The 14,649-nt window shown below is 35.0% G+C and overlaps 3 protein-coding genes across 3 annotated transcripts in view; 1 reads left to right on the top strand and 2 right to left on the bottom strand.

The window, feature by feature from the left end:
• Positions 1-1,553: 1,553 nt before the first annotated feature.
• LOC136837643 (uncharacterized) lies at positions 1,554-3,722 on the top strand. The gene is made up of 3 exons (XM_067102520.1): positions 1,554-1,565; positions 2,374-3,047; positions 3,083-3,722. The coding sequence occupies exons 1-3, from the start codon at positions 1,554-1,556 to the stop codon at positions 3,720-3,722; spliced, it is 1,326 nt and encodes a 441-aa protein (XP_066958621.1).
• Positions 3,723-8,146: 4,424 nt separating this feature from the next.
• On the bottom strand, positions 8,147-9,188 carry LOC136837717 (shematrin-like protein 1). Its single transcript, XM_067102620.1, has 2 exons — positions 9,140-9,188; positions 8,147-8,815 (listed from the first exon to the last, which is right to left on the bottom strand). Exons 1-2 carry the CDS (start codon positions 9,149-9,151, stop codon positions 8,246-8,248), a joined length of 582 nt encoding a protein of 193 aa, XP_066958721.1. The 5' UTR covers positions 9,152-9,188; the 3' UTR covers positions 8,147-8,245.
• Positions 9,189-13,662: 4,474 nt separating this feature from the next.
• Positions 13,663-14,649, bottom strand: part of LOC136837716 (shematrin-like protein 1) — a 1,318-nt gene continuing 331 nt past the window's right edge. Inside the window, exon 2 of the mRNA XM_067102619.1 lies at positions 13,663-14,338. Coding sequence (XP_066958720.1) covers positions 13,763-14,338 — 576 coding nt within the window. The 3' untranslated portion in view covers positions 13,663-13,762. The remainder of the gene's footprint in view (positions 14,339-14,649) is intronic.

Below are 14,649 nucleotides of genomic sequence, written 5' to 3'. Positions count from 1 at the left end.
GAGAATACGAACGGAGGTACAATTAAAGGAATGAAAGAGGTTGCAGCTTGGGGCGGAAGGGACGCTGCAAAGAACCTTAAGTAATGCCTACAGTGCACCATGTAAGGTGCACTGACGGCACTACCCCACTATAAGCATATTAAATCACCACTAAGCAATATTTCACTTGGTATGACGCTATTGTCCCGTGTTCTAAAACTTTTTATTAAGATACCAATCCCATAGTGCTGACAGGGTTAACGAAATAAAATGCATTGTAATCACATAATAAAAGGGTAATTATTATTTCATTAAAATGGTTTCTTAATTGAAATCAGTACCTCTATTCACTTGCTCAACTTGATTGAATGTATATGCGCGTACTAGTACATGCAGGATTTTCCTACGCAATTAGTTAAATTATTAGCAAAATCATTACAGACTTATTTGTTTTAATTAATACATCAGTTATTAAAATAGGCCTTTAGTTAAATTGGACATTTGTTATGCAATGATAATATTTGTGCAGTGTACTGTGAATATAGATCCACCTGATATGTTAGACTGGGACAGACTACAATGAGATGCGTATTGTTGCTTCCAAGAAAGTCTTTCCAATTATCTCTTCATTTACCATACTTTTTATCTTACTACTTCTTGGGAATTCTTGAATTCATTTAACAAGTCTCTCAGGATTAAGGTCGTAGAAATAAATGTAGTAACTATCAGAAAGCATGTGACTTATGTCTTGCTAAGTTAGCCTCTGTGAAGCTGGATGTAATTTTTATGTAGCAAAAAAATTTTATTTTTGTTCCCGTGAGACTCTCATATGTTTGCTTCTACGTTCCCTTATGATGCTGAATTGCTCTTATATCTAGTGCCGTTCCAATATAGGACGTCTCTCCTTTTTCAAAGTAATCAAAGGGTTTTATTCTGATAAGTGATCCACTTTTGGATTCATTTCAGCTCCACCGAAAGATTAATGCCTTCTCTGTTTCTGCAGCCAGTATTGCTCAGAGTACTGTTCCCGAGATATGTTTTACTGTACAAAACAGCCAGTTCCTCTGTATAAATATGTCTGTAATGTTTCTCATTCCCGCGGACACTATGTGGAAGTTAGAATCACTGAAGTCAACCAGCTTGATCAGTCCTTTATGGCATTTATTTCTAGACGCTGATATTCTTTTCTGCTGTATATGTGTTTCCTGTCATTTAAATCATTTAGCCGCACATCCTTAGAGCCAAGTTTGTCATCGATAAAAGCGAAATTCTGTTATAACAAGCATTTAGGGTATCTGAACAAATTTACAGTACAGTGTGTGAAGAGCCATCTATTGATATCTTCGTCTGCATATCTTGCGTATTTTCTTTCCCTCTCATAAAATAGTTTTGAAAGATTTTTCCATGAAACGGTATCTTTTTTTATCGATTGTATGCGCGTGCGAATCATTATGATCTCCGCATTCCAAGGTTGTGGCTAAACGTGAAAGCCTCTACTGACTATATAAGGGGGTTTCTAAAAATCAAAAGTACTCACTCACAAACTAGTGGCCACTGAACATTGTTATTCAGCAATGAAGATTCTGGTTTGTTATCAAAGAGGTTTTCATTTTTTTACCTGCACACGCACTCACACGTTTGCAAGCACATCCACGCCTACATACATACACATAATATATATACATATATAATATATATATATATATATATATATATATATATATATATATATATATATATATATGTATATATATATATATATATATATATATATATATATATATATATATATATATATACATATACCGAATTGATCTGTTCATTCATTGAAGGTAGTAGGTGTTGACTAGAGAACTTATAATAAATTTCGTTTACTATAACATATAAGTATATAACGAATGACTCTACATGGCAGCAAATGTGCAATGCACACACACACACACACACACACACACACACACACACACACACATATATATATATATATATATATATATATATATATATATATATATATATTGCACATTCGCTTCTGTACAGTATAGAGCCATGCGTTATACTTATATATTATAGTAAACAAAATTTATTATAAAGTTCTCTAGTCAACACCTACTACCTTCAATGAATGAACAGATTAATTCAGTATAAAAACTTTATGATACATAGAGTCTTGCAAATAAAAATTTCTGCACTTGTATCTGATTGACTATTATATTTGATATATTTACACTCTGGTGACCATATTTCCAATTTATTGAAGAGAAGGCAAGATGGCTACTAATATTTTCTTTTATCCAATGACCGTGTTTAAAGGAATAGTTCTAGGGTGTCTTTAGCTGTCTTTATTTTTGCAACTATAGATCCATGCAAATACAAGGCTGAAGTTTATTTCAGGTGATTGTGCTCTTGGCGGCTGCCGCTTGCGCTACTGAAATTGAGAAGCGAGAGGCGGAGCCTGGTCACGGAAGTTATAGCCATGTGAAGACTTATCACCGCCCCTCTTATGGCTATGGCTACTCCCATCATCATCACAGGAGATCTGCTGATCCTGAACCTGAAGCTGGACCTTCTTATGGCTATGGGAAGTCTCATGGTCACTCTCATGGGTACAGCAGCTACCACCCAGTGAGCTATGGCTATTCCCATAACCATCACAAGAGATCTGCTGATCCTGAACCTGAAGCTGAACCTTCTTATGGCTATGGGAAGTCTCATGGTCACTCTCATGGGTACAGCAGCTACCACCCAGTGAGCTATGGCTATTCCCATAACCATCACAAGAGATCTGCTGATCCTGAACCTGAAGCTGAACCTTCTTATGGCTATGGGAAGTCTCATGGTCACTCTCATGGGTACAGCAGCTACCACCCAGTGAGCTATGGCTATTCCCATAACCATCACAAGAGATCTGCTGATCCTGAACCTGAAGCTGAACCTTCTTATGGCTATGGGAAGTCTCATGGTCACTCTCATGGGTACAGCAGCTACCACCCAGTGAGCTATGGCTATTCCCATAACCATCACAAGAGATCTGCTGATCCTGAACCTGAAGCTGAACCTTCTTATGGGTAAGGAAGTCTCATGGTCACTCTCATGGGTACAGCAGCTACCACCCAGTGAGCTATGGCTATTCCCATAACCATCACAAGAGATCTGCTGATCCTGAACCTGAAGCTGAACCTTCTTATGGCTATGGGAAGTCTCATGGTCACTCTCATGGGTACAGCAGCTACCACCCAGTGAGCTATGGCTATTCCCATCACCATCACAAGAGATCTGCTGATCCTGAACCTGAAGCTGAACCTTCTTATGGCTATGGGAAGTCTCATGGTCACTCTCATGGGTACAGCAGCTACCACCCAGTGAGCTATGGCTATTCCCATAACCATCACAAGAGATCTGCTGATCCTGAACCTGAAGCTGAACCTTCTTATGGCTATGGGAAGTCTCATGGTCACTCTCATGGGTATAGCAGCTACCACCCAGTGAGCTATGGCAATTCCCATCACCATCACAAGAGATCTGCTGATCCTGAACCTGAAGCTGAACCTTCCTATGGTTATGGGAAGTCTCATGGTCACTCTCATGGGTATAGCAGCTACCACCCAGTGAGTTATGGCTATTCTAATCACTATCACAAGAGATCTGCTGATCCTGAACCTTCTTATGGCTCTACCCAAGGATATCACACTCAGGTCTATCACAAGCCATCTTATGGCTATAAATCCGGTGGGTACCACTAAGGCATCCAGAGCTTCACTATGAATTGTGTAATGTTGACTGATGAGTGTTTCAAATTGCAAAGTTCATAAGATATGAGAAATAATGAAACAATTACTTTCTTTTCCCATCCACCCTAACTAAATTAATGATCATGAATATAACAATATACAGGAAATATTTTACATGACACCGTATAGTCTTATCTGTTTCCAGGATCTTTGTGCAGGTTTTTGCAGATTGAAATATCACAAGCACTTGAGGCTATGGGATGAGAATTGACATTTACATATAAAATCGATTGTTATCAAGATTTGAGAGAGTCAGTAAAAAAAAAAAAAAATATTTGCCCAGGGAAGGTGATATGCAAAGCTGAGAGGATAGCATCCTGAAATGGCACCTCTGCTAAAGCTTTGGATTTTAGTTTCGTTTGCGTTCTGTAAGAGTAAGAATATCGCTCCATGTTTTGCATAAGTTACTCACCCTCTTTTGCTCTTACATAAGATTTCCGTGTTTAGAGAAACAATTTTACAGGGTCATTTACTGGTACTTTTTTTATGTAGATTATGATGACTGAATACGGACCTAGATAGATAGAGAGTAGCTTCTTGTGTCATAATGTATACAGTTTCTTATGGAACAATATAAATAAAGACTATATACTTGCTAAAGAATCTTGAATAAAATGGGATGCAAGTATGTAAATAACTGGAATAACTGAAGCATTTAGGGAAGTATAACTGAATAGTAATAACAATAAGAATTGAGAAAGTAAGCGTCTATATGTCCATTTTTCCCTCTGTGATTAGCCAGATGCAAATTTGTTTTCACGTGCAACTTTTAACAAGGAATGCTGTGCAGTGTATTGCACTTTGCAAAGTCGCCGTCTTTTAACCTCAAAGTTTCAGTTGATTGATTTTTTTTTACTTAGTATTTTTAGTCTTTGAATAAACAAAACTCTGAATAAAAAAAAAAAACGCCGACCATCAATGTGTCTGATTTTATGACAGAAGCTTGTACCCGTATGTCTTGTAATTTAGGAAACCATAATTTTTAATGGGAGTTCGTATAGTTAGTGTGCTTTCCGTAGGTACAACACTTTGTAATTTGTAATAGAAACTGGGCCAACATATTAGCCTGTTTCTACCTATTGACAGTATAACCCTCTCTATCTCACGCACAAATATAGGCACACATCACTACTATTATAACAGTAGTTTACCCTTTACCTTTGTGTCCCGTGGAACAAATTTTAAAAGGACTTATGGATTAAAAGATGAACATTATGCTAAAAATGGATTTATTAGTAATGAATATGGTTTCACCTTTATTCAGTTTTAGTCTCATCTAAATAGCATGCGCTGGGTGTATAATCTTTCAAACTTACATTATTAAACAGTATTTATACTAAAGCTTTTTACAAAGAATTCGATAGTGATCATTAAAACAAATCAACTTTCATTTAGAACGATGCTGTGGCAATAGCAGGTACTTTCCAGCCAGGATAATGACGGATATAATGTTATATACATAAACAAAGAGCATTTGAGAATTAGAGGGGTAAAACTCAGTCTAGTATAACCGACATTAAAATTCACAGTGTACAACAGAGCCAGATCCATGCCATTACATTTGAAGGAATTCAAAAGAATAATTGTTTGTGGAGTTTATTCCTTGTGACTTACATGAATAAGTGACTCTAACAGTCAGAATCTTCGGCCGTTCTAGTGTATAATTGAAAGTAATAAGGAATAGTACTGTTCTCAGATTCAAAATTAATCGAACATTTTTTGTAGGGGGCTGTGAACCTCTTGATTCCAGAAACGCGTTGCTTCAAAATGTTAGCCGAAAAACTCGAATGAAAACATCTTATAATACTGGCCAAATTCACCCTTGGTAGGTCAAGATTTAATCATTTTTAAATTGTCGACTGTTAATTTTTTTATTTTTTCTCATAAAAAAATACTAGTTATCTCTGCTCTTTAAATGCCTTTTTATTGAGAAAATCAACATTCGGCAACTTAAAGATGACTGAATCCTGCACCAACAAGGGTGAACTTAGACAGTATAATAAGTTATTGTGATTCGGGTTTTTCGGTCGAAATTTTTGAAGCAACTCGTTTCATTGTTCAAGAAGTTCGCAGTTCCCTACTCAATACGTTCGATTAACTTCGGTATCGGTTATTCATTGTTTTTTTGTGGGAGCAGTGTTATTCCCTTGAATCACATTAGTCCAGGGCGCCCGAAGAGTTTGACAGCTAAGTACATTCTTGTGAATTACAAGGAGTGAACCCACCGTACAATTATTATTCTCTTGAATTTCTTCATTTGTAATAGCTTGGATATAGATTTCTTGTGCATGGTGAAACCTGTAAGTTTAAACCGGTTTACGTTTACTTCTGTGGTTCTCGAATGCATTTTATGTAAATAACTAGAATACTCCCCTTAGCAAAAGTTGAACAGTACCTATCACAGCTCAGGCACAGCCCAGAATTAGTGAACTCCTCTTAAAATTTTTCGTAGGAATAGTTTATTTAATACTGTATCAGGGTAAATAATTGCATGGCAAAGTCGTCCAATTTATATAACTTAAGGGGAATAAAAGTGAACACAATTATATTAATAGAAAATGATCTTTTTTAGCTATATGCATATACATATATATATATATATATATATATATATATATATATATATATATATATATATATATATATATATATATACATATATATATGATAAAATTTGTTTTAAACTCTTGCAAAAAGAACGTTGAATGTCTAAAATCGTAAAGAATGTACTTTGCACCTAAGTACTAGAGGTCTATCGCATATCCTTCAGAATTGTCAACATTCTTTTCTTGGTCACGTTGACGAGCGATTAAGCAATTTCTATAGTTTTTTTTTTTTTATTAACAATCGTTGTGTTACGATGTTATGATATAATTTTTAATTAGGCTGGGAGTAGAGTTTTATTTTTAGAAAGGGTTACTGTTATGTTTTACTTGTTGCTGATTATTCGTATTGTAATAAGATATCCTCTCATATATATATATATATATATATATATATATATATATATATATATATAGATAGATAGATAGATAGATAGACAGATAGATAGATAGATACATTTGTATAGATATATGTACATAGATATGTATATGCATATATATATATATATATATATATATATATATATATATATATATATATATATATATATATATATATATATATATATATATATATATGCACAACACATCTATGTATATATATCTATACAAATGTATCTATCTATCTATGTGTATATATATACATGCATGTATATGTATATATATATATATGTGTGTTTGTGTATATATATATATATATATATATATATATATATATATATATATATATATGAGAGGGATATCTTATTACAATAAGAATAATCAGCAACCAGTAAAACATAACAGTAACCCTTTCTAAAAGTAAAACTCTACTCCCAGCCTAATTAAAAATATACTGTACTGTATATATATGCCAGTGTACCATTTAAAACACTTTCAGGAGCAGGGATCCTCATTTGATGTAAAATCCTCATTACTTCTTTTTATTCTCATAATTTTAGAAAAGAATTTGTAAAGTGTCATCCTCTGTCCATGAGAAAGACCTTGCATCATCACTAATTCAATTCTTTTTATCATTTACAAATTTAATGTCATGGATTAATCTGTTATAGCCCACTGGTGTTATTCGAGTTTTCTTTATTGTGTTATACTCTGAAAAACCATTCTCTACATATAATTATCTATATTTGAAGAAATTATTGTTTTGTTGCAGGGTTATTGCAAACGCATTATTGATTCTCAAACTCTGAAACCACTAATGATTTAGTAAATTGTACTTCAGTCAGCAAAAAGGAATTACTAGGTTAAGGCTGGGTGATGCTATAGGTTTCTTTTCCCATCCTTCCATAGAAGTCACACAGTCCTTCTTTGTAGAAGTATCGTGTGTAGAACACTCGTGGGGTAAGATCAAAGCGACTTCTCCTTATGTTGTACCTTTGGCCTCACAAATAACAATAGCTATAATCTTTATTTATAGGGAATATATTATGTTAGAGCAGTTACTAAGGTTATGGTCTTTTAATATTAATTTCTCAGTCATAAATCTGTAGAGCTGGAGAATTGTATCAGTGAATTCTGCGTTAGCAGAAACTTTTGTAATAGATACATTGTATTTTCCAACAGAACGTGATACTTCCTCGAAAATAACATTTCGATGTTCTATAATTACCACCTTCTTTATCTGCTCTTTGCATACATTAATTCTCTTCCAAATCCTTATTGTAATGTATAATAATTTTAATATCCCATGACACATGAGGGAAGACAGAGTGTGCCCTTTCAGCATGGTAAAATTCAAGTGACTTACATGAATTCTAGTTTTCAAAGGAGAAAAAAGTTCACCATTTCATAATTTCTCATATATTATGAACTCTATGATATGAAACACTCATCGATCAACATTCTAATATTCACAGTGTGGCTCCGGATTGGTTAATGGTATCCACCATAGCTGTAGCCATAAGATGGCTTGTGGTAAACTGGAGCATAATGTCCATGGCTATAGCCATAAGAAGGTTCAGGCTCAGCAGATCTCTTGTGATAGTGATGAGAATAGCCATAGCTCTTTGGGCGGTAGCTATGGTACCCATAAGAGTGGCCATAACCATAGGAAGGTTCAGCTTCAGGTTCAGGATCAGCAGATCTCTTGCCATAGTGATGAGAATAGCCATAGCTCACTGGGTGGTAGCTGCGGTGCCCATAGGAGTGACCATAGCCATAGGAAGGTTCAGCTTCAGGTTCAGGATCAGCAGATCTCTTGTGATAGTGATGAGAATAGCCATAGCTCACTGGGTGGTAGCTGCGGTGCCCATAGGAGTGACCATAGCCATAGGAAGGTTCAGCTTCAGGTTCAGGATCAGCAGATCTTTTGTGATAGTGATGAGAATAGCCATAAGAAGGACGATGGTAGTGAGTCACATGGCCATAACTTCCATAACCAGGCTCCGCCTCTCGCTTCTCAATTTCGGTAGCGCAAGCGGCAGCCCCCAAGAGCACAATCACCTGTAAGAAAATTTAATAGATAAGGCAACTTTTCTATAAAAAAACTGTAATAATAATTGATGGGAAACGTTTTGCTTATTCAGTAGCCCCCATGTAGTCTAATTTTTTTTTTTTTTTTGTGGTTTTGCTAAATACCAACCATTAGGGTGTAAAATGATGACACTGTGAATACTCCATATACATTAAACAGAAACATAGATAAATGCAGCTTAAGTAATTTTATATAAGAGAACGTAGTTATTGTGCTCTTTTGAATTTTGCTCTTTAAGTAACGTACTTCATAAGTTCACATCCCCTCTCAGAAAACTGCACAGGGTTACAAACCAGAATCTTCATCGTTGAACGTCGTTGTTCTGTGGCCACTGGTGCGTGAGTGAGTAACGATTGCCCATAGTTTCCCCCTTTTATAGCCATGGGGAATGGGAGGCGGCTTTCCCTTTTAGCCGCAACCTTGGAATTTGTCTCTTACGGAAATCATATGGGTTTTAACATCTGCTCCGCTCTGTGAAATTAATAGAAACTAAAGCCCCCAAGAAACGTATTTTTGTGCCTCACTGTAATGAGGTGTCGCCTCTCGCAAAGGAATAAAACAGAATTTTTAAAAAATACTGACAGAGATATGAAAAAAGTTTCAATATCTGAATGGTTTTCCAATTTATTTAATTTCATTGGAAAGAAAGGGCATGAATTAGCAGCAATTATTCATTTATATTTCACAGGGTAAAGATGACCAAAAAAAATTAAATTTTTTTGATCAAAGTGTCCCTTTAGAAAGACATAGTAAAGTAAAAAATCAAAACGAAGGATAGTAAAATACAACAATCCAAAACTCAATGAGTGAAGGACAGTAGAGGTAATATTCCCTGTTTAATATTAATTTAAATGCAAGACATGCGTACCATGCCATTGCAAGAGCTCTCCAGATCAAGGGCATAAACACTTTCCCCAAAACAAACATATGGCTCAAATAAATCCAAGACCCGGTCCACTTATGAGACTTAAAATCTTCGGTTAAGTTATAAGAAGAATGACAGTGTTCTTGGGTCCTTCCTAGATTTGAAGTTAATACTATTATGGTACATATAAGTATATCATGTTTGTTAACTTTGGATTTGGCATACTCATGTGGTAATACTAGTAAGACATGGCATATTCTCTTTTATGAGCCAAACACTGATAGGCCTATGAAATGTGATTTCTGAAATTATCAAATATTAGAAAGATGAAATAAGATATTATGTTAGAAGTACTGAAGTACATAAGTACCAGTTTCCCTGTTCAAAGATAATAAGTATGTTGAAGCTAGGCTGAGAATGAGCTTCCGTTTGTTATTTCAATACGGAGGCCAATGGGAAAAACAATTTTAGGTAATTATAGAGCACAGTCTCGATGGAAACAGGGGGCAAGTAAAAGTAGTACCTAGCCGCGAAGGAGGCAACACCCACCTTTTGAAATACTGAAAATTATAGGCATTAGGTGAAACATGAAATAGTGAGAACATTTCAGAGCGCAGCAGTAGCTGTGAAAATTAAATAAACCTTTCTCTCCTGTTCTCTAATACATACATACACAAACACAAGCACACACACACACACACACACACACACACATATATATATATATATATATATATATATATATATATATATATATATATATATAATAAATATATGTTTTATATATATAAATGAAATAATATGCATATACATATATATATATATATATATATATATATATATATATATATATATATATATATATATATATATATATACATATATATAATGTAAATGGGAAACAATATCCATCTAATTTTATTTTTTAAACAATAGTAGCTTTAGAAGTACAATTAGGCTTCATGTAATTAAGAGGGACTTCCTAATGTTAGGTAATTGTGGGTTGCAACGTCCATTAGGTTACGGCTAAATTCCGACTTTTAGGTATTCTAATTTTCCTTAAAATAGGAACTGAATTTGTATCGTCAGTCACTATGTGGTTTCCATGACCTTTAAGAAACTAGGTAGGATTAACATGTCATTTACGACCTATTTAAAGAATCAATATTCCACAGATAGATTAAGCTTCATTGTAATACTAAAATGACAGGGATACAAGGCCATATTTATACTAAACGAATGGATTTCTATTATCGTTGTCATCAAATTTTGACGCAAGAATGAAAATGTGGTCTATTTTCTAAATTTCAAATGTTCTGTCATATATATATATATATATATATATATATATATATATATATATATATATATATATATATATATATATATATACAGTATATATATATATATATATATTTTTTTTTAAGAATGTGCAGTAACCGCATAAGAGACTGCATAACGCAGTGCATAATATACCGCAGAAAGTGGAAGAAAAGGTAAAAGTGGCTAAGTTACTTAGGCTTTATGGACAAGAACCGTTTTATAATCTGGACACATGCTTTCTGAAGATGATTAATGTAATAGCTTTAATAGAATGTTCGTATGATACACTTACGATTTAATTTCAATGCAAGAAGTACATTTATAGCATTATATTGAAGATAACTGACGGAGCAGAGAAGGTGAAGACAGTGGAACGCTACTATTTTCAAGGCATTTTGCCGACATATTTCTTTGTTGCGCGCTGTACAAGTTCCTCAAACCTATGATTTACCCAACTCCATTGTGGAATGCGGGAGGAATTGTAACTCAGGCTGTGTTCGTTAGCCTTAGGAAATTGCATCTAAAACTAACCTTTTTGCAATATGGACACATAACTATCTCCGAATTTATCAGAAACATAAATAATAATGAGAGCAACAATACTGGTGACAATATCGGTTAGAATGGCAGTCATAATAACAAACGAATTATATTAATCAAAACTTTGATAATACATTTAATAGTAGCAATAAAAGCACTACCAACAAAAAAAAGGGGGAAAGGCAGAAAACAATAACAGGCTCAAAATCTTACCATAAAGTTTTTGCTACTGTCTGTCTAAATAAGTGACTGGATGCGTGACTTGGAAGATTTTTGTATGCTATTAGATGAGAGCTTCTCGCACGGTTAGTTATGTTAGCAAATCATTCATTAATATTGTGTTGAATGATATCTCCATGGTTACGATGATACTTACAGTAAGGCTTATGGGTAATAACTGTACTACCAACGTATATGTTACTGAGGGGATTTCTTTCTTGTTCACTGGAAACTTCTTTGTATCTTATTATAAAGATTAAGTTAGGCCAGTCTTACAACAGTTCTCAATTTCACCCGCCTATAGGTGTAACAGGGAATTATCCTTTATTTTCTCCTTTTCTCTTCTTTCATCTCTTTAGTGAATGCTCATTCTCAATAGGATATTGTCAAGTACATTCGAATTTGACATCGGCTGCACTGGAAGTGGTGTTTACGCCCCACTGACCGTGGCAGATACTGCTTAACACTGATAAATTTTCAGTGTATCTACTCTTAGTTTTCAAGCCTCTTCCTACATTGGCAGACGTATACATTTATCAGGGAAAGGAGGACCTTGCAGAGGTGAAAGCTAGGGCAGATTGGTGTTGGAATACATACAAAAAATCCTGCAGTTCCCGTTGATTCCTGAAATTATGGAATATGCTACTTCTTCTCTTGGGATAGATGACTGGCTCGGTATACTCAGAAAATACTCAGTTGTCCACTAACCCCTGGTACAAATTAGTAAATAATGTACCAAAGATAAAACCTATAACTATGTGACTAACTTGTTGGTAGAATACTTCTCTATGGGCCCACTGATCTCAGTAATGCAGTTTGTGAGTATCTTCTTGAACAGTTCTTCGTGAGAAGGCGAGATTCATATTTGTATCTGTCAATTGTGTTCCAAATCCTATAATAAAGGCATTAATAAAGAAACGTTCAACCCCAGCTGATACAGTGTCATCGTAGGGTTCCAGGGTTTGCTAGGAGACCTTAGAAATCGGTGCTCAAGGACATAGGTAGCTAAGAATTTAACAAGATTTTTCACTGATTCATATGTTGATCAAGAAATGACTGGCAAAATTGAGATTAATTACCCCATAGCACTTTCTTGTTCCATAGCCACCCACCACTTCGGAAAATTGGTTTCTTCTAGACTGTACATATCATTCTTCAGGGTTTCCATCTATTTGTTCGTTCTTATGGATTGGACTATCTTCACATCATTGACCTAGAGGGACAAAAGGACGTAAAGAGCTGACTCCTTATTCACTCTTCTTATGACAACAGGAGGATTCATCAGCCTCCCCTCCCAGTTTAGTCTTGATACCATTCTTGAAGTTACCCCTTCAACATCCAAATTTTTTTACCAGCCTGTCTACAGCAGTAGACTTGATTTAGAATGATTTTCTTCAAATCAACATCAATTTTCAGGTAGCGACCTCCTAATTACCATGGATTTTTTTTATTAATGGTGTCATCGTTTCAGATCCTGATATTGCATTCTCAAACTGTATAAAGATTTCAAATATCTAAATTTTAACCTGCTTTGATCATTTATAAGTCACCTCAGCTCCTTCCCAGGTTTAGCACTGCTCATTTACCATGGAAGTTTTAATATATTTAAGAAATTAGTTCATAATACATCCTAACATGTCATGATGCCACAGTTCATATTATGAAATATGTCTTAATTCTCTTGGAACACTGCGTTCTTCATTCTCTCTTTATTACCTTTCCCGTTCACTGATATTTGTTTATATAACTTAAAAAATAAATCAATAATGAGTTTTGACACTGACAGTAGGTAATTGTGTACAACTTCATTGAGAAAATTTCAATCATGTTTGTATCCTTGATCTCATAAAAGGAGAGCAAAAGAGTATAGAAAATCACAAATTTATTTATTTCATATATATTACAAACTTTGTGATCGGACACACTCATCAGTCAACATTCTAATATTCACAGTGTGGCTCTGGGTAGGTTAATGGTAACTCCTATAACCGTAGCCATAAGACGGCTTGTGGTAAACTGGAGCATAATGTCCATGGCTATAGCCATAAGAAGGTTCAGGATCAGCAGATCTCTTGTGATAGTGATGAGAATAGCCATAGCTCACTGGGTGGTAGCTACGGTACCCATAAGAGTGACCATAACCATAGGAAGGTTCAGCTTCAGGTTCAGGATCAGCAGATCTCTTGTGATAGTGGTGAGAATAGCCATAGCTCACTGGGTGGTAGCTGCGGTACCCATAAGAGTGGCCATACCCATAGGAAGGTTCAGCTTCAGGTTCAGGATCAGCAGACCTCTTGCCATAGTGATGAGAATAGCCATAGCTCACTGGGTGGTAGCTGCGGTAACCATAAGAGTGACCATAGCCATAGGAAGGCTCAGCTTCAGGTTCAGGATCAGCTGATCGTTTGTGATAGTGATGAGAATAGCCATAGCCATAAGAAGGACGATGATAATGAGTCACATGGCCATAACTTCCATAACCAGGCTCCGCCTCTCGCTTCTCAATTTCAGTAGCGCAAGCAGCAGCCCCCAAGAGCACAATCACCTGTACAAAAATGAATTAGTTATATTCACTATCTTTAAAATTTGAAAACATGCACTGATTGCCTTGTATAACATTGCTGAATTTTGATTTCAAGCAGTGAACATTATTTATCCTAATGGGAACTATAATAAATATTTATATATAGGATATTAGTAAATGCAAATTGAAATTATAAATTTCAATTTGTAAATATTCATTTTGAGTCAAACTATTCTGTCTTATGGAAGGTAATAGTTACGGATTGAAGGTTTTATGAGAAACTTAGTTATCAACCATAATGTTACAGGTTACATAAGTTTACCTACACGCAC

Source organism: Macrobrachium rosenbergii, chromosome 59 (genome assembly GCF_040412425.1).
Source record: "Macrobrachium rosenbergii isolate ZJJX-2024 chromosome 59, ASM4041242v1, whole genome shotgun sequence".
NCBI lineage: Eukaryota > Metazoa > Arthropoda > Malacostraca > Decapoda > Palaemonidae > Macrobrachium > Macrobrachium rosenbergii.
Note: the sequence above shows the minus strand (reverse complement) of the source record. Positions and strands in the feature narration are given on the sequence as shown.

What these genes read in the sequence shown, in the direction of transcription:
- LOC136837643 (XM_067102520.1), top strand. An exon ending in GAAGCTGAACCTTCTTATGG is followed by an intron (nt 3,048 to 3,082) that starts GTAAGGAAGTCT and finishes TCATGGGTACAG; the next exon opens with CAGCTACCACCCAGTGAGCT.